The sequence below is a fragment of the Triturus cristatus genome, chromosome 4_2 (genome assembly GCF_964204655.1).
Source record: "Triturus cristatus chromosome 4_2, aTriCri1.1, whole genome shotgun sequence".
In the NCBI taxonomy this organism is placed as follows: Eukaryota; Metazoa; Chordata; class Amphibia; order Caudata; family Salamandridae; genus Triturus; species Triturus cristatus.
In genome coordinates this window covers 895939237-895959856 of record NC_140586.1, presented here as the reverse complement: position 1 = coordinate 895959856, position 20620 = coordinate 895939237, and the positions used below count along the sequence as shown (strand labels likewise).

The 20620-nt window shown below is 44.8% G+C and overlaps 1 protein-coding gene across 2 annotated transcripts in view; it reads left to right on the top strand.

The window, feature by feature from the left end:
* The window catches only part of IPO13 (importin 13), a 560046-nt gene that overhangs the window by 483522 nt on the left and 55904 nt on the right, over window positions 1-20620 (top strand). For both annotated transcript variants that reach the window (XM_085602928.1, XM_085602929.1), the window contains one exon: window positions 19380-19446. In XM_085602928.1, coding sequence (XP_085459054.1) covers window positions 19380-19446 — 67 coding nt within the window. The remainder of the gene's footprint in view (window positions 1-19379; window positions 19447-20620) is intronic.

The following is a 20620-nucleotide window of genomic DNA, read 5'->3' as shown; positions in this document are numbered from 1 at the left end:
TCATCGTTCTCTGCAGTGGTAGAATTCAAACAACCTGTTGCAGGCACAGCCTTTTCTCTACCCACTTACGCAGGAAACCATCACCACTCATGCCTCGCTCACTGGCTAGAGGGTGCACTTACAGAACCACTCCACTCAAGGGGTGTGGACACCTGCCCAGGAGATTCTCCACATCAACCACCTAGAGCTGTTAGCTATACAGCTGGCCCTCAAAGCATTCCTTCCCCACATCCAGAAGAAGGTAGTCTTGGTCCAAATGAACAATACGACTGCCATGTTTTATCCCACCATGGACACCTCCCGCTCCTGTGTGTAACCTCAACATAGTACTCAACAGACTAATGAGCCCCCCTTTCGAACCGTTTCAATCTTGCCTACCTCTGTTCCTTTCATGAAAGGGGGCTTTCCTTGTAACTATAACTTCCCTCAGGCATATCAGTGAAATACACTCTCTTGCCTTACAATAGCCTATCTTCCAGGTGCATCAGGACAGGGTAGTCCTAAGAACCAACCCCAAATTCCTACCTACCTCTTTCTAAAGCAGGTGTTGCACGCTCAATCGTTAGGTGCGTACAGACCTGTTGTGCCAAAACCAAAAGACCCCTGCCTCTCCTTCCTAGACTAAACTCCACTTGTGAAAAAGGGATCTTGGTGGCTTTTCTGGTGAACATTCTTTAAGCTGACATCTGCAAAGCACCTGCATGGTCTACCCTTCACCCATTTAGAAAACATTACTATGTAGCTGTCTTGGCCTGCCAGTAAGCTAATGTTGGCCAGTCTGGACTGCGTACACTTTTCCAGTCTTCTTCAACATCCACAAGCTAAGGCACTCCTTTTGGGAGGGCTGCTTTTACACTCCATGCACAGTATATGTATCTACAGCTACACATGCCATGAAAGAAAAATGTTATTTTCCAGGTACGCATCTATTTGTGGCGTGTAGTGCTGTAGATTCACGTGCAGCTTCCCTCCTTTCCTGTCACCTGGGTTATTAGAGATAATGTTATCTGTTTACTTTTGCTTTGCATGGTCATATTTTCTCTACTTCTATGTTCCATCTAGATCCTCGCCTGCCATGCAGAAAAGAACAATTTAGCAACGGTGCTGATGCCCATGTTTATTACCAGAGATAGGTGACGTCACTATACATTGTGACTGAAAAGATAACTTCAAACAAAAACAAGTTGTACATGTCCGAGCCCAACATTAGATGGCAGGAGTATGCACAGCATGTAAATCTACAGCACTTCGTACCACGAATAGATGCTTACAGGGTAAATACCATTTTCCTTTTTCTTCCACTAACCTAGCTTTGCAGTCAGTGAACACTGCATTCTTCTTGGACCATTACTCTCATTTATTGAGACTGTTGCACAGCTGTTTCCCAGCGAGGGCAATGCCATCCTCAGTCAAGCCCTCTGGATGGCTGGGAAGCAGCACAGTTTATCAGGTTCAGGTTGGACAGAACAGGCCTCTACGAAGGCACTGCGTCGTCATGCATGGTTGCGATAAACTTGGTTCTCTGGGGAGGATGTCCAGGCATCGCTGCCCGACATACCCTTCGGTGGCTCCCGCCTATGTGGTGCTAAGGCTGACACTGCACTTTCGAGAAATCCCAGGTCACTGCATAATGTCGCTGGCTTTCTTTATCTGCCTGGCCTCAGCAGTAGTCCTTTTGCCACTACCGTGGATGTGCTTTGGGCAGTAATAGGTCTGAGCTATACCACCATACCCACTGGTACAACAGCCTTCCCAGTCCTTTCATGGGCAGGCCCATGGATTCCATAAAGGACGCAGGAGCCAGGCTTACCAAGGTATCCAGTCCCTAGATCCCATAAAGGATGCAGGAGTCCGGCTTACCAAGGTATCCAGTCCCTGACCCCTTCGGCAGCCACAGCCTCTAGGCCTCTTTAGTACACCCTCCGTCCATTACAGCCATCCCATTGATGGCAGGATTAGGCACCACCTGCCCCAATGGTCTGCGATTATGTCCGACCAGTGGGTGCCTCCGGTTGTGTGAAAGGGGTACCCCCTACCATCTGTGGAGCCCCTCTGCCTTAGCCATCATCCTTGCTCTGACACGAAGTGCAGGGTCTTTTGGCAAGAGGGAGATTTAGGAGGGTCTCATGATTTGATGATGCTATCCCAGTGCTTAATTTGTGAAAAAATAAGTGCTTGGCCCTTGTCAGTAGGCTACAACAGCTTGCACAACCCATTGCTCCTGCCAGTACTGCCAGTGACAGTACTAACACAACTGCTAACTATCACTCTCCTCCAAGTGTGACAATTCAGACAATTTCAGGCCCCCAAAGCTATAGGAGTGACTTGTGAGGCAGGTATTAACCATTTTAAAGATATATTGAATTAACAAACAACTTTTTTTGTGCTGCTCTCTAAATTAGTTAAACAGCTCCAGCATTTGGCAGATTATCATAAGGGCTGGCGTTGACAATTAAGTGCCAGTGCTGAGCACCGGAAACTACCAGCTCAAATTAAGCACTGTCCTGTCCCTTCAGTGACTGGTGTACCGAAAGGAAGCTGGGAGGGCCGTCTGGGAGTTGTACTTTGGAAGGAGTAATCAACATTTCTGTGATTTGAATTTCTAGTATGCACTTGGATTAAATGAGCTTGTTGCTGTGCTGGAGTTATGGAATTAACAACAGATTTAGTATAATCCTAACCTTGGGTCGAGACATAATGTATTGGGATATAACACCAGTCTTCTTGCTTAGAATATTCTTGGAACCAATTCATAGGGGCTATTTTAGTGATTCCAGTGGTTCAAAGGGAAGCTCTGAAGAAGAGATCTAGGTATAGTTCTTTTTATGTTTCCTTTTCCTCAAAGTTCTTTTTCATAAGTACTTAAACATAGTCTCTCCGGTGGACATGTTCTAACCTGGGCATGGTTTATGGATCTCATCAGAACAGGGACCGTGGTGTAGCCTTCTCTGTGTATTAAGAGAGGGGAGATTTACTTCAGTCTTCTGTGGCAAAACGGTGTCAATGGGTTGTTTCAGTGCACACAGCTGTGCACGAGTGACATACCTCACTGTGTAGCCTGACTCACCAACTGTGTCTAAGCCCTGGGCAGCGATGGAGGGGGCAAACAGAAAATAAACATTACTACGTTTGAATGGATAAATATTTATGCAGCAGGAATAGATTATTCATACCTGTCTGTCTTAATTGGAGGCTTGGAGTCATTGGAGTTATGGTTGGTTCAGGCTCACTTCCTGGGTGTGCACTCCCTCTCTCTTTTAGTGTCAGATTCAGATCTCTAATTTCATCAGGACCAGGGTGCAGACATCCGGCAGCATTTTCTTTGAATCCAAAGCAGCCTACAGCGAGCAAGCAGGAAGGGTTGCAAACATCATTACATTGCTGATATGAGCAACAGTTACAGGTGTACTTCTGCAGCATTCTTGTAAGCTCACAGGATGTGTTCAGCAGGGTACCTGGGGCATTGTGCAGGCCTTGGCTGTTTCATGAGTTGCAGAAGGCCAGAATAAGGTGTAAAGGGATGCTAGTCAGCTTGCCTCCTCTTTGATGCTAGAGATAACCTTTCGCTTTCTTTCACTGTCTTCACCCTCCTATCAGGGGCATAGGCATTCTCATTTTCTCAGATTAGCTGTATGTGGTGTGAGCCTTGCTTTTTGTTCTACGGTAGACAGGATTCTCCTGAACTATCTTGCCTCGCTGCCTACTCATCTTTAACTGCTTGTTCAAGTGTGTGCCCAGAGGTATTGCTCATTAACGCACTGCTGCAAAAACAACAGGGTGATGGATGGAATGCTTGAATTATTCTGAGCCACTGTCAATCGCTCAGGCCGCATCTCTATCCATCGTTTTTCAACCACCATGCCACCTCAGTTTGCATCCAGCAATATGCAAATAAGATTTGACCCTGCTCCTCTTGGGAACAGTCCATCATGAACTGCCAAGCCAGGTCCTCCCTGAACCGGAACACAAGTAACCTAGGACCAGTTTCGCTCTATTACGGTTCTAAAGCCAGGTGTAGCTTGGTTCCAGTCGCACAATGAGCCCGGGACCCACTTCTGTGCCTACCCGGCACACTTAGGGCGTCAAATCCAAAAACATATGGTTATGGATGGAATGCGGAATTAATCTCAGCCACTGCCAATCGATAGGTTGCATTCCTATCCATCGTTTTTCAACCACCATGCCACCTTAGTTTGGACCCAGCCATATGGAAATCTGTCTTGACCCTGGTCCTTATGGGAACAGTCCAGCCCGAACTGACAAGCCAGGTCCTCCCTAAACTTGAATACCAACAACCTAGGACCATTCCATCCATCACTTTTTTGTGTACTTTAGTGTCGCCCTAAGTGGAACGGGTATGCTCATGCACACTGTATCACTGGAAAGAAGATGTACCCGGCTGATGAGCCCATAACTAGGGCGAAACCAGTTCTTGTTTTTGTGTTCCAGTTCAGGGAGGACCTGGCTTGGAATTTGGGCTGGCCTATTCCGATTGGAGCAGAGTCAAGACTGATATGCATATAGCTAGATCCAAACTGAGGTGGCATGGTGTGCAAATTAATGATGTATTGGGATGCGGCCTGAGTAATTACCGGGGCTTAAATAATTCAAGCATTCCATCCATCACCTTTTTGTGTAATTCATTAACCCACTCCTAGCAATACCATTGTCCCTTCCAGTGAGTTCTTGGAAGAGTCCTTTTCTCCCAGAAACTGGCTTTAAGACACTACTGCCCCTCCGAAAGTATCTAATAATGTGTGACCTAGTTACATTTGTAGGGGACAGGAAGGTTAATTGAAATAGAGGTTGGAGACTGTCCTTAGTGGACCAAGTACTGTTGTCCTCTAGCGAAGAATTAAACCAACAACATTTCCCACTGAATTTCTCAAGGTCCAGAATTTGTTTAGGGCGTGTGAACTCTAGAGTGTGGCTGTGGAATTCGTTAGCAGTGATGTTATTTGATAAGATTGTGTATTGATTCATAGCCTTCTTCAAGTGTAGCTTCCCAAAATTCTTTAGTATCCTTGAGACCTTTGCATGGCCAGCTCACTCTTCAGCCATCCAGTTCTTTCTGATTGAAGGGTGCAACTTAGCTGTGGAAGCTGATATTGAAGGATTGCTTCCATGGGACGTGCTGCGGCAAACGTGATCTGCTTCTGTTCAAACATTTCATTTAGAGAGCAGTGATTCTTTCATATTTTGCAACGCTCTAAAGACTTTCCAAACCTCAAACGTGTCTGATCTAATTGGTGTTTCTGTGAAGCAACACCTTTCTCCTCAAAGCCTTACTCAAGCTTTGGTTGCTCCTCTGCTTCCACCATTTATATTTAGTCAAAGATGTTATTAATGTGTTATTTCACGTCGGATACATCAGTCGGTCTAGAGTGCGTAACAGGACATTGATCCTGAGTGCCTCTCAGAGTTTCCTTCTGCTCATCACCAACATTTTAAATCTTTAGCTCAGTGCGGTTGTGAATATAGCGTATGGATGTACATAAACATAACATGCTGCAGAGGAACTATTGGTAGTTCCACAGCTTCTGCTGTCGGCTGTGGAAAGAATGAAGCTCAGTTATACCTGCTTAAAATACTTTTGAAGCATTGTCCAAGGACACTGCATTGATGAAACCATGAGATGCATCCTTCCATGTTTGATGATAGCAGGCCCTCTGTTACTGTTTAATCTGTGCCTGGATAACCTATCGGTGATTAGCCATGCCTTATAAATCCTGATTGATTGATTTGTACTCTGTTTTCCAGCTCTCTCACATTTCAGATGGGGTACACTCCACCTCTGTCTTGTGCTGGGAAGTATGGGATTCCTACCGTCTGTCATAATCTTATTTCTTCTGTGCACCCTGCTCAGATTTGGTCTTACTATTGCCAAGAAGGACTGGGACCAGCTTCACACTAACAAATTGTATTTTCTATATGCAAAGCCGTCTGATCGGTTTGTCACAGACTGACATATAACTCATCCTGTGTGTTTTGGTCTTCTCTGGCCTTACAATAAGAACCTCCTTGAGGTGCTCTTAGCCCTTGAGAATGTGTCCTTGTGTCCTAGGACAGTAAAATGCATTTCAGGTGGACAGCCAAGTTGCGCTCTCTGCACACTTGACTCACAGATCTCAAGTACAGTCAGCCGAGGACTAGTCCAGGACAGTTAGAGGTTTGCACTGTAAATGCTTCATGGCAGACAAAGATAAACTTAGTAAAGCTTATGTCCAGGCTAAGCTATTTCCTTGAATAATAGGTCTTTATGTTCAAATAGGACACTTCAGCACATAAAAAAGTACTCAAACAAGTACGAGGGCCTTGCACCATTTAAGGTGTGACCCCAGACAGAATTAGTGCTCCAGCCATGGGAGTAAACGAATAACCTTGGATCCGGTGGCTAATGTTTCTCCTTGATCATTGGGTCATGTTACTGTTGGATTTGTGCAGAAGGCTGTACGCTAGCCTCCCTAGCATATTTCTCCTATTACTGAAAGGTGTACTTGAATTATACAATTACATCAGCCTATAATCCCTCCATGAGCTCCCCTTGAAACATTTTGCATTATTCAAATGGTGATTCATGGTTGTTCAGCAAATTCTCTTGCAAAACTGTTTGTCTCTTACTTGCTAACCAAAAGCCTCAGGTCTTCAAATTTGGGCCTTTTGGCGAAGTATCATTTAAATCCAAGAGACATGCTAGTCGGTCTTTGCATGGCCCGGGTTCCACCCTGTGAAGTTCCCCACTCCTGCTCAGTCTGGCATATGACGACCTCTGATTCTGGAGATCCTCATAAACCCTCCAGTTCACCATGTCCTTTGGATGATTGTGCCCTCTCCTGTTGGATCTTGCGTTCTGCCTGTTCAGACCCCTAATACTGACTTCACCGTCCTTACTCAAGCTTTCAGGACTGTTACTCATCTAGGAGCTTTGAGATCATGTTGGAAACCTATTTTACTGCTGGAATCTGCCAGCACTCCCTATCCCTGCCGAAGAATAAACTGATTCGTCACTCCTGGGCTCAAGCAAATTTACCATATTGCAAGTCTCCACATCCTCCCCAAGGCACTCTGAGACCACCACAGGGAGGGTGGTTAGGAACACTTTACAAAAGCCCAACTTAAAATGAATAATAATAATGTGTAGGGTAAACTTTGCTATCCTAGAGAACTCTTGTTATTCTTATCCACTGTTGACTGTTTAAGTTTCACAGTTCATGCCATGGCAGTGCCAGACAAAATGCTGTAGCGTATCAGATTTCCTATGGTACTTCTGCCCTCTTCTCTAGTTTTTCAGTGGGCTGGATCCAATTCAGCTGGCTGACAATCTACAAAAACAGCCTCAAAAATAAAGTTTCCAAAATACACCCAGCTTAAAACGAGCTGGGCTTCAACCCATGCAGAATGTATGCTTTTATGGTGCGAACAGTCCGGTCGCTGAAAGCCTTGTAGCCTAGTTCACAGGGTGCTACTGGGTACCCAACCAAGTGGCGTGGAGGACGCAATCCTGGATTGTCCTCTTGGGGGTTACATTGGTACCAACGCTGGAACTACGACTGATGGTACCAACTTAGCATCCCAAAGTGTATCTACCAGGTTACGAAAAAACCTCAAAGACCTTGATCTTTGACCTGGCTAGTGATGTCATTTGAGATGTCATCAGTGATGTCATCAGTGATGTCACTGACCATGTCATGAGTGATATAATATGTGACGTCATCAGCAGTGCATTACGGGGGCGCGGGTTATAGTTAACTGAACGAACTATAACGGGGGAATTTCTATGGTTTTTTACGAGTGAAATGTCCAACTAACTATACCTTTCCCTAAAACCTATGGTTTTTCCAGTGAATTTCAAAGGTTTTTTACATGCTAGTTTCTAACTATGCCTACAGAGGTAGGACATGTGATGAAAGAAGAAAACGCACAGAAAGAAAAAAAAGAAATGCAGAAAGAAGCAACAGAAGTCCACAAAGCGGAAGAAAAGTGCAGGAAGAAGAAGAGATGTGCAGAAAGAACCAACAGAGGAGCAGAAAGTCCTCCTGTGCCCACATCTTTTTCAGACAGGTACTGGTGGTAACTGACTCTGACTAACCAGGCCTAGAGCCAGTGCTATGCTAAAAGACACTTTGAATTCAGTGAAAACACCTACATACACTAGGGAACACTATGCGTTGGGGTACCCTGTAATTAGCATGACCTCCTCTGTAAGTCCCTAGTACATAATAGGGCAGGGGGATTAAAACTACCTGTTAAAACACGCCACGGGCGCGTTTGCACACTGGTGAAGTGAGGGGGGGCCTGAGGTTACATGTGTGCAAACACGCCCTGTGGCCGTTTTAAGTTGGGGGATACAGTCCCCTTGAATCCTGAGGGTCCCTGGGGTCCAACTAGCCCACTAGGTACCACCAGTAAGCGCCACAGAGGTGTAAAAAGGGGCGTGGCCTGGACCACCTCTGTGCAACGCCGGCCTGTGGCGCTTACTGGAGGTACCTGGTGACCTAGTTGTCCCCCAGGGGCCCTCAGGATTAAAGGGGACTTTATTCCCCAACTTAAAATGCGCCACAGGGCGTGTTTGCACACATGTCACCTCAGGCCCCGCCCCCTCCCTTCACCACTGTGCAAAGGCACCCCGTGGCACGTTTCAAGTTGGAGGATTAATTCCCTTGAATCCTGAAAGTCTCTGGGTGTAACTAGTTCACCATGTACCTTCAGTAAGCACCACAGAGCTGCGTTGCAGAGAGATGGTCCGAGACCATGCCCCATTTTGCACCTCTCTGCAGTGCAACTCTGTGGCACTTACTGGACATACCTGGTGGGTTAGTTGGCCCCCAGGGACCCTCAGGATTCAAGCGGACTTAATTCCCCAACTTAAAACGTGCCGCAGGGCGCGTTTTCACACTTTTGACATCAGGCCACGTCCCTCCCTGCACTACTGCGCAAACGCACCCCCTGGTGCGTTGTAAATTGGGGGATTAAGTCCCCTTGAGTCCTGAGGGTCCCCGGGGGCCAACTAGCCCACCACTTACCTCCAGTAAGCGCCACAGAGCTGCGTTGCAGAGTTTTGTAAAAAGGGGCATGACTTGGGCCACCTCTGCAACGCAGCACGGTGGCGCTTACTGGAGGTAAGTGGTGGGCTAGTTGGCTCCCAGGGACCCTCCGGATTGAAGAGGAATTAATTCCCCAACTTAAAACGTGCCACAGGGTGCGTTTTCACACTTGTGACATCAGGCCAAGTCCCTCCCTGCACTACTGCGCAAACGCACCCCCTGGTGCGTTGTAAATTGGGGGATTAAGTCCCCTTGAGTCCTGAGGGTCCCCGGGGGCCAACTAGCCCACCACTTACCTCCAGTAAGCACCACAGAGCTGCGTTGCAGAGTTTTGTAAAAAGGGGCACACCTCTGCAACGTAGCGCAGTGGCGCTTACTGGAGGTAAGTGGTGGGCTAGTTGGCCCCCAGGGACTCTTCGGATTGAAGAGGAATTAATTCCCCAACTTAAAACGCGCCACAAGGCGTGTTTGCACACATGTCACCTCAGGCCCCTCCCCCTCCCTTCACCACTGTGCAAACGCACCCCGTGGCGTGTTTTGGGTTGGGGGATAAAGTCCCCTTGAATCCTGAGAGTCCTTGGAGTCCAACTATCCCACGAGGTACCTCCAGTAAGCCCCACAGAGATGCGTTGCATAAAGGTGAAAAAAGGGGTGTGGCCTCTGAACACCTCTGCAATGCAGCTTCCTGGCACATACTGGAGGTACCTGGTGGGCTAGTTGGCCCCCAGGGACCCTCAGTATTCAAGGGGAATTAATTCCCCAACTTACAACTTGCCTTTGGGCACATTTGCACAGTGGTGAAGGAAGGGGGCGGGGCCTTAGGTAACATGTGTGCAAATACGCCCTGTGTCTCGTTTTAAGTTGGGGAATTAATTCCTCTTAAATCATGAGGGTCCCTGTGGGCCAACTAGCCCACCAGGTACGTCCAGTAAGACCCACAGAGCTGCGTTGCAAAGTGGTGTAAAAAGGGGCGTGGGCTCTGAACAGCGCCCTCCTCATCCCAACCCCCCGCCCCCCCACCCCCCCCCGCAAATATGTAAAGAAAGCCCCGGTGGGTGGCGGTCCCCAGGGCTTGTGGGATCTTGGAGGCCCCCCACCTATTTAAAATAAAAGCCCCAGGGGGTGGCGGGGCTGCGGGGAGGGGCTGTGTGCCCCCCCTACAAATATTTATAGAAAGCCCCGGGAGTGGCAGTCCCCGGGGCAAATATATTTTAGAAATGCCCCCGGGACTTGGCCCACCCGGGGGCTAATAAATAATGAAGCGCGGGCTTCGTTTCTTTTATTTTCGCGCATCTCGCGATTTAAAAAAATGCTTTTTTTGGCCATGGGGGTCTTTGTGGGACCCCCTAAGCATGCCTAGGGGTCAGAGGGTTTCTACCCTTCCCCGTTTTCTTGTTTTTCGCGTTTGTTTTCCTGTTTTCTTGTGCCTCGGTTCTACCGAGGCACAAGATGGCTGCCAACACTTCCTGGTTTGAAGTGTTGACAGCTAATTAGAATGCAGCTCGTGATCGAGAGGGTGCTGTGATCCTCCGCGCCTCTAAATATCAAAACTTTTATTTTTGATTTTCTCAGCAACTACTGAACGGATTCACACCATTTTTAAAAAGGTCGCTTTCTGAGCCAAGCAGTACCTTTTTGCCAAATTTGGGGTAAATCCATTCAGTAGTTTCGGCTGTATCCTTGCATATAGTTTCCTATGGGAAACAGATTTTTTGAATTTCTCAGCAACTACAGAACGGGTTCACACCATTTAAAAAAAAAAAAGTCTCTTTCTGAACCAAGGGCTAACTTTTTGCCGAATTTGGTGTAATTCCATTCAGCAGTTCGGGCTGTAGTCGTGTCTAAAGTTTCCTATGGGAAATAACATGGAGAAAACGCGTTTTGGGACCCCCTTTTTTTCTCAGCCCTCGCTTGGCGAATCACCCAGAAACTTTCAGGATGGGAGCTGACCGGAGCAAGCCCAACGTTTTGAAAATTTTGCGAAGATTCATCAACTGGCGCCAAAGTTATTGGGAAAAGAAAAAACGCTTTTTGAATAGAAACAAGGTCCTAACTATAACTACCTACTGGCAGCTGCCAGTAGGTAATATATTCTATAAAGAAGCGCACCTTCTGGGCTGTCAGGGACCCTTGGAGATTGGCGAACACGCCGGTGCAGCACACAAGCAAATCAAACACTATCAAGCCACCAAAGGTTCGCACGCTCTCGGGATAAAGGACTCCGAGCCTGGCACTTGCCAATTTACACATTTTCTACAACATTGATGTATAATTTGGGTTCTCACCATGTCCGTAGTTTTAGCAGGGAGACGTCCCATTACCAGGTGTGAAGCTCTCCTGCCAGACGCTTCCCGTGAGAAGTATTCAGGCACTTGCCATTCATATCAACTGTGTTCTAATTTTGTCATTCTAGTTCAATAGGCATGTGTATTCTACGCATGTATGTACTATCAACATTGACTATATTGCAGCACGTATTGTGACACATGATTAGTTATACTAGAGTATTGATAAAGTTGTATTCTGTTTGAATTTCGTTTTTTCACACACAGTTGACTAGAGCTTAATCTTGCGGGCAGCATCATACTGGTCGCTTTAACTCTTCATTTGTGTATTGTAGCGTATTTGTGAGACACGCAGTGCATTTGCTCGCGTTTGTTTACATATTGTGTAATTGGATTGAAAGTGATTGGTACTACGCTCTTTTCATATATTAACAGTTTGATCAATTTGCACTATGCTATATGCATTGTACACAATATTGTGCCTGCGATACCACTCCAACATGTCCACCAACACCGGGCAGACCCCTTTCTTTATGTTTATCAAGACTTTTGGGTTCTTGCCTGTATTATAATGTGTTTACCCATGAGACATTTATTTCAGCTTATAGGCATCATGTTTGGACTTATGAGCAGACTTTTAATTTTACATTGGTATATTTCATTTGTTCCCCTATTTGATATATTGAATGTAACACTGTGGTCTCCAACCACTCCAATATGTCTGCCAACAGGGGGATGTTGTCCTTCATTTATGTTGATTATGAATACCGGGCTATATCAGTTACCTTTTCTGTTTTGCACATTTCACGTGATCAAGACTTCTTAGGAAGTTGAGACGCGTTGTGGATTAAACACTTCAGTGGATCTATACTGATGCTGAGTCCTTTATTCTGAGAGCGCGCAAACCTTTGGTGGCCTGATTTGTTATATATGTATGTGTGTGTGTATATATATATATATATATATATATATATATATACACATTACCTACTGGCGGTCGCCAGTAGGTAGTTATAGTTAGGACCACGTTTCCATAGGAAATCCGCAACATTCTATTTTGAATAACTTTTGCGCCGGTCGACGAATCCTCGCGAATTTTTCAAAATAGGTGGGGCGCTACGCTCCGCTCCTACCCTGAAAGTCTCGGGGGGATTCGTCAAGCGGGGGCTGAGATAAAAGGGGGGTCCCAAAACGCGTTTTTCCCATGCATTTTCCCATAGGACCTTTAGACACAGCTACAGCCCGAACGGCTGAACAGAATTACTAGAAATTTGGCAGAGAGGTAGTCCTCAGGTCAAGGAAGTGCCTTTTGTAGGTTTGGTGTAAATCTGTTCAGTAGATTCTGAGAAAATAGCCTTTAAATCAATATATATATCTGAGCCAGCTTACGGTGCGCTTACGGTGCGCTTACCGTACGCGTACGGTGGCGTGCGCGAGCGCGATTCTGATTGGCTCTTAGATCTTAGTAAACATTCGAATCGGCCGAAACCAGGAAGCGGCGGCCGCCATTTTTTCTCTCGCACTGAGAGTGTGGATTAAAAAACCACGGACAAAAACATGTAAAGGGGCTGTTTGGACAGCTCCAAAGCACCTACCCATGATGAGGGAGTCCCCAAAGATCCCCCAAGGCCAAAAACGGAATTTTTATTTTTTCGCTAATTTCGCCGATTACGCTTACCGTACGCGTACGGTAAAAAAATATTTAAAAAAAAAAATTATCCACACTCTCCCCACCCCGTGTGCAAATGGTGCCCGAAGAGCACCATTTGTGCATGGCTTATAACAGGTGTTAAAAATTAAAATATTACCTTTCAAAACGAAGTGCATCATATGTCCTCCATGTGCGCACGGTGCGCGAAGCGCATCGTGCGTACATGGCCCATCTAGCGTAACGTGGGCACGCGGTGCGCGTAGCACACCGCGTGCTCACCGTGCGTGCACGGCACTAACTACGTAAAGTGGGCGCGCGGTGCGCAAAGCGCACCGCGTGCTCACAGTGCGCGCACGGTGCGCGAAGCGCACCGTGCGCGCACGGAACGAACTGCGTTAAGTGGGCGCGCACGCCACCAATGGCGTAAAGTAACTTAGCATTTAAAAAACCGTACTAATTCACTGAAAAAACCATAGGTTTCACACACATTATAGTTAGGAATTAGCATTTAAAAAACCTTGCAAATTCACTGAAAAAACCATAGGTTTCACACATGTTATAGTTAGCGGAAATTTTACTGATAAAAAAACCAATGAAATTCCCCCGTTATAGTTAGTGCAGGCAACTATAACTCACGCGACCGCGACATATGTGTCTTTATGAAAAAAAAATATTTGTCATATATGTATAGCTAAAAATTTATGGAAGAAGACATGGGCAAATAAGTGTCTAAATACAGTATTAGCATCAGCAGAGGATTGCGGTCGCGTGAGTTATAGTTGCCTGCACTAACTATAACGGGGGAATTTCATTGGTTTTTTTATCAGTAAAATTTCCGCTAACTATAACATGTGTGAAACCTATGGTTTTTTCAGTGAATATATATATATATATATATATATATATATATATATATATACACATATATATATATATATATATATATGTATATGCTTCTGACTACTGCTGCGCCGCAAACACAGGTACCGACACCGCTGGGAATCAGTTCTCTATGTATTTTATTCACTTTGTCAAGTATGGCATAACGCGTTTCGGCAGACGCAGCTGCCTTGTTCACATACATATGCATACATATATATATATATACACTTATTTCTACGGTATGTCTAAAGCTCATCTACCTCAATAATTGGTGCACTGAATAGTGCCTACCTGTCTTGCATTCCAAGTTAGGGCTTAGCTGTGCCCTTATTCCAGCACATCACAAGAGGCGCAGATGCCTCACACAACACTGGTTCAGTTACACTAGACCAGAGAGTCTTCTACAAGGAATTTATGTAATGGGTATTGTATGTCCCAGCGAGAGGACATGAACAGTTTCCGGCTGACTCACCCTTGGCTAGACCACAGTGGAGTTCAAGGCTGGACACTCATTTGAAAGGCTACCTTTGGTTTGTAAAGCTGTTCTACATTTGTCTTCTTAACATGACACTATCTTATGTAGATTTTCCTTTCATTTGGTCTTCATCTTAGTTGGCAGGAAACTTGTGATTTGAATATTGAGTGGGCTGCCAGTAGCTATCATATTCCAATACTCGGTACAGTTCTCAAATTAGGGACTAGTGAAATGTTGGTTGTTGCAGTTCTAGGGGAGTGCAATATTTGTTCTTCTGCAGTGCAGGTGGGAAGACTTGGCTGAAAAGGACCCTAGGATAGCTCGCAGTGGGAGAATGGATTATCAAACTCTTGTATGGGGCCCAGGCGTTTCGTTTTTCGAGAGTACGTCTTGTAGTGGTATGTATGTCATTCACATCGATGAAGCATAAACTTTGCTATTATGTAAGATAACGCTTTATAATGTAGGATATATGAATGGAAGGAGTTTCCAGAGACTGCGGTGACTCCTTTTGGAGACCTGATGATCCAGCAATATGCAGACCTGGAGTTCCTCACTCATGAGTTGTTACTTAGAGAAGTATCTTGATTTCATTTTCGCAGCCGAGGATCGATGGAGCCTGACGGTTTTCTGATAAGTGGTTGTTTGATACTCTGCAAGGATAGCAGGAGATCGATTGGTATCTTGTTTTCTCCTTGTTGCATGTCCTCAACCCCTAGAGTGCTGATGCTGTTAGTTTGTCAAAGGCCAGCAGATGTCTTAATCCCTTAAAGCAAATACTATTGACGAGTGGTTTTGGTGATGGCTTTGTATTTGATTTAATGACGTCACACTTGAAGATTATATTAATGTGACGATGGGGAGGTGGAGAAACTGCAGAGATCTTGGAACGTAAACAAAACCCTTACATTTTTGAAGTCCTTTGATGAGGTGAGCTATTGGATGGAGGATTCTTTTCAGGGGGCGGGCGTGCAGCTGTAATTCTGACATGGAGAATGTTGCCCCCATCATCAGTGAGATAGACTGCGGCTAGTACAGCCATTTTGAATTCAGCTCCTGGCAGGAAAGGTTTCACTCTGCAAAGTGTTAAAACTGAAAGCCATGCAGTCTTGGCTTTGATTGCTGTATGTGTTGTGAAGCTGAAGGTGTTGTCAACATGGAAGCAAAGCGATTTGTTTGCTACTGATAATTTGAGGTTGACATTTTCAGATTCATCGTGACTAACCATCTTTTGGCCTGAATTTTACTGCAATTAGCCTTAAGGGCAAACTTTGTTGTGTTTGGATTCAGTTTCAGTTACAAGTTTGACATCCAGGCTTGGATTGGTGCAGGACAGGCCTTCAGCTGCATGACTTCATGTTATCCTTGGTATGGCTGGGATGTACCCTTGACATTTGGGGATGAATATGTCCAGATCTGTGAGTAGGACTCCAATGAGGTCCATATACAGAAAGGATAGATCCTATGAGGGTGCATGGGTTACTGTGATGGGTTCCAATCTGTTCGGTCCTATGACGACTAGCTGAGCTCTGTTATCCAGATATGAATCGCACCATAGTGGCTCAGTGCCTTTGAAACTTGCTCTGTTTTTTGGGATGTTAGTAGTGTTTAGTAGTGAACTCTGCAGAGAGGACAAGTAGGACGAGAAGAAAAAGGTCCCAGTTGTCTGTTATCTGAGGGTGTTTGTCTACCACTTTGTTGGTTGATATTTCTGTGTTGTATTAAAATCAGGCTGGTAGGTGTCTGTAAGGGGCCTGCCCATCATCGCTAGTTGACAGGCCAGTGGTTCTTTATCTCGTGCACACGGGTGTGTGCAACATACAAATTATGGCTCCTCCCTTCCCCTCGCAGTGTGGGATTAGAGCCAATAATGAAAGGGTGAACAGTACCAGACAAAGGTCAATATTTGCTTCCTAACCTTCTTTTAAATGTGTGTCTTTGGGTGCACTTGTTGGGTGCTCAAACACATACTGGAGTACAGGGGGAGTCGTCATGGTACCCCTACCACTCCCAGGACCAATGAGGCCTCTTGCATTGTAGAGTGCCGCTCTGCCCTCCTTTGTTCAGTTGTGAATGTCCCAAGCAGTGGCATACTGGCCTTTAAGTCAATCATGCAGTGGCCACTGGCTGGTCTGACAGATAGTGTGTGGGCCTATTTTCATGGCAGTGTGTGGGCCTGTTTTTTTGTCTGCTGAGCTGGTTTTTACTGTTGATTTCCCTGATATTAAAACAAACATTGCCGGTGGCAAACTCAAATCAATGCAGTCTTCCATGCCTTGTAAATCAGTTACACAATATGTCTCTTTAAAAGTTCAAAACTGCCCCAATTTGTAAGCATGTGTCACTTCTTTTTTGAGCCATTTAATTGACTAATGGAGGACACTTTTATTTGGGTGCACAGGCCTGTTATCCGTACCAGCCCGACCCGCGCAAGCATTCGGTTTTCCTACTGCAGAGCAGTGTATATACTATCAGTCACCTCCACTCTGGTGTAACCTCTTGGTGGAAAGAGGACTAGGCAGGTGATCTTTGTTCTGTACTGGGTTAAGCTCTGAATGGTGTGTCATCAGAATTTATAGAGCACACGTATGCTATTAGCATGCCTTCTATGTCCTGTTTCCAGTTTACAAAGCTTCCTTGCAAAATGGTGCATGAAGCGTTGGTTTAGGTATTGTATTTTGTTTAATCTCGAAGACTTGTGATTGTGTGATGTGGAGAAGGGGCATTGATGTCTATTGGAGGACGTCCATAAGCGTTCATGTTTGATGGAGTGGGACCGGCTAGAGCGTGACTTTAGCGTGGTAGTGGTATGGCTGGATTGATTTACCATTTACATCGGAATGCTTATGTCGGTGGGATACCAATTGCTTGGAGATATGAGGTAGTTTGTGAATGTGGTGTGATTTGCTTTGTGACGGGGTCTGTGTGAGAGATACCATGTCTGCTATGTTCTTTTGTGTTCGTGCAGCGTCACAGGACATTTTACAGTTGAAGGGGTGATGTGCTTGACAACTGTAAGATATCCATATTGTGATGTGTGTATATGTAAGATCTCTCATGTAATGTGTTTAAGTTGGTGTTGACCTTCAGTTAGTTTATATATATGTTGGCTCCAGCTTTGGGAAGGACGTGATAGTCCTATATTGTCTGTGCTTTGTTGCATCTACATGAGATGGTCTTTTGGTTAGCCTGTTTTAATGTGTGGCGTATCTTGATAGCGACTGTTGTTGGCATTTGTGTCGTTCATGCCCAGAATGATGTTTTCTGTGTATAGTAATCTACTGTGTGGGTGATCGTTTCATAATTTGCATTAATTACAAGATAGAGTTTCCACTTTCCCATGTTAAGCATTGACGAAGACCCTTTTGCTTGTTGGCATCCCTTTCATATGAGTAAAGAGCAGATGAGCATCACCTTGACTGCTAGAGTTTGTTTAATTCCCTGGCTGCAGCTGCATTATAAGCCTTTTGACCGCTACTCAACTCCAGTCCAGATGTACCCTGGGTTTCTTCGAGAAAAATGTTCTGCAATGGGAGAGGTGTGGCACTCAGGGGGCTTGGAGCTATATGCAGTAACGCTGTCATGGTGCTTGTGTGGTACCCAGTGGCAAATGCTGTCTGCTAAGGGGAGCTGTTGTAGTAAGGTGAGTATAGGGATACCTGTGGTTGTAACCAAACTTTATAATGGTGAATTTGGAAATGGATTGGAGCTATGCAAAGCTGAATATTGTTTGTGTGAGAAACAACCTTGCACACAACTCCTGCAATTCAGTGGAAAGAACAGAGAATAAGGGGAAGACACCCAATGGTACATACTGGAAGTATATCCGTCCCACCACCTCCTTTTTAGGAGTAAGGCAATGTTTCTAAATTTATTATCTGAATATGGGATGCCCCTAACTACAATCCAAGTGACAGGGTGAGCTCTAAATCGTTCCAGTACTTAATGGTAGAGTCAGTGATCTGTTCCTGTGCCTTTTAAATGAGACGTTGAGCATTATAAAAAATAAGAGTCTGGATGTTTCCTTAAATTAATTAAGATGTCAGTTTTGGCATTCCGCGTCGTCTGCCACCCAGCGCTCATAGAGACAGTTGCCTGAAGAAATGTATTGCAGTGAGAAACTGGAGAATCTCAGCACACTGTCTATCTTCGTTCGTATGAGATAAGTGCAAAGCGCTATCGACACAGAGTCCTGCAGACATCTGAATATTTGTAAGCTTTAGTTCTGTTAGATTATCGACAGGTAGCCATAGCGAATTACAGAGAAGCCACAAGCACCTCTGATATTTAGGTTTAAGTGCCTGTAAGTGCCTGTAGGAACAAAGAAAGCTCAAGTTATAGGTTATAGATGTTCATTCGTGCATGGGTGTAACGACATTCAAAAACCTTACAAAGACAAAGAACCTTAATGGGGGACTCAGGAGAACTAGAATTCTATGAACACACTGTGTTGGTGTATGTGACAGCCCATGGTGTAGGTTGTGGCACAAATATCATAATGCATTTAAAGAAACCATGGGGCAGAAAGCGGTATATTCAGTCTTTGGAGAATGGGCGAGGACAGCTGGAGACCAAGAGTTTTCTGATACTTTTTTGTGTAGAATGCTAAGCCGATTAATTGACGTGACGGGAACCATTGTTGTCTCCTATTCCTGCATCCTACGTGAGCCGCGGCTTTGGAAGAACATTTGACTTAATTCTTTGTTGAAAGTGCTTTCGCTCATATCATCCTTTGCTAAACGGAGAGATGAGTTGAATCATAAACTAGGGAATCTTGCTCTGTTGTATACATTTATGTACGCAGTAGCTTCAGGTCTCATCTTTTTAAAGACTTTGATCGACTTAAAACTTAGGAACAGTGCTTAAGCTGTGCTCTTGTAGACTGTTGTAGACATGGCTGTGGGGGATGGGTTCGTCTTGCTCTGGACCACAGGTAAGTTTGTTAGGGAGGATGTTAGGCTAAAGCCGGGAAGCCTGGGAGCTGATCCAAGATACTATAATGTCAAACCTGCCCTTATTTACCTTGTCCGTGTACTTTGCAGGCCCTCAAAAGGAAGCCCGACTTGTTTCTCTCCAACAGTCTGGACATCAAGGGCGTCTTTCAGTGTGGTGAGTATGGCAACAAGTGTGCTAGTAAAATGAGATGAAACTGTTTCTGGCAACCGGGTTTGTGATGATTAACAGAACCTTCTTTCAATATAAAGTCTTATAGTTTCCTCAATATACAATTGTGATTATATTTAATTAGTGGGATTATGATATTGAGCTGGTATTACCACTCAGTAGTCACTTCAAACACTAAGTTAACCTAGAGAATGTTATCCCATTAAAGTCATTGTGGCCATTGAGTTCTCCATAAATGTGACTATTAAAGTCAAAGGTACCATTGAGTTGACATGTTCTAGGACTCAAAGGAAGCTCTCTGTTCCAAACTTCCTGAAATGTTTCCTTTTCTTCCCGTGGGTTTAACAAGCATTGGAAAGATATTCAGTATTAGCCTCTGACCATCTTCTCTAATGTAACATTGCCTTACTGCTTCATATGTGGCTTGCCAACACATTTCGTAGAAACGTATACATCCCTGTGTATTTTAAAATTGATACTTCCTGCTAAAAATGTCTGTCACATTGGCCAGAGTGACAAATTATTTTCTGCTTTCCAACCTGTTTAGCATACAACTCTGGAAAAAAAAGGCATGGGGCAGCCTCCATGCCACATACAAATGTTAAGGTCCAGTGTCGGGTCAGAGCAGATCCAGAATCTAGACACATATAAATTAGCAAAAAACAGTGCAACAAACATAACCTAACTTCAGTTCTTCAATAATAAAGAACGCAAAAACATTTTGAATTGAGAAATGGGATTATTACATTTAATAATTTCTCTGATCTTATCTAGTGCCTAAGCCAAGCGATATATCATGAGACTAATTTCACAAGATTAAAGCTCTGAATTCAATTGATACTAACCAAGAAACTCTGGTAACAGGGCCACCTAAATTTTATATCAACTTTTACTTGTTCAACCATACATACAGTTCTTCAGCTACGAAAAACAATACTGGTTGGATCACTGTGAGAGATTGTACTCTTAACATCATGTAAATCATTGTTTGAAGTGACCCTAATGGAGTTCTCAGTCATGTCATTGGAGTCCTCATAATTTTCATAGGCCAATTAGGACAAAAGTAAAAATGTTCTAAAGGGAGGGAAGGAAAAATGCTGTCGCAGATGTCCATATACTGAAAGGTCATCTTTGCTTACCAGGTTTTACTTTGCAGATG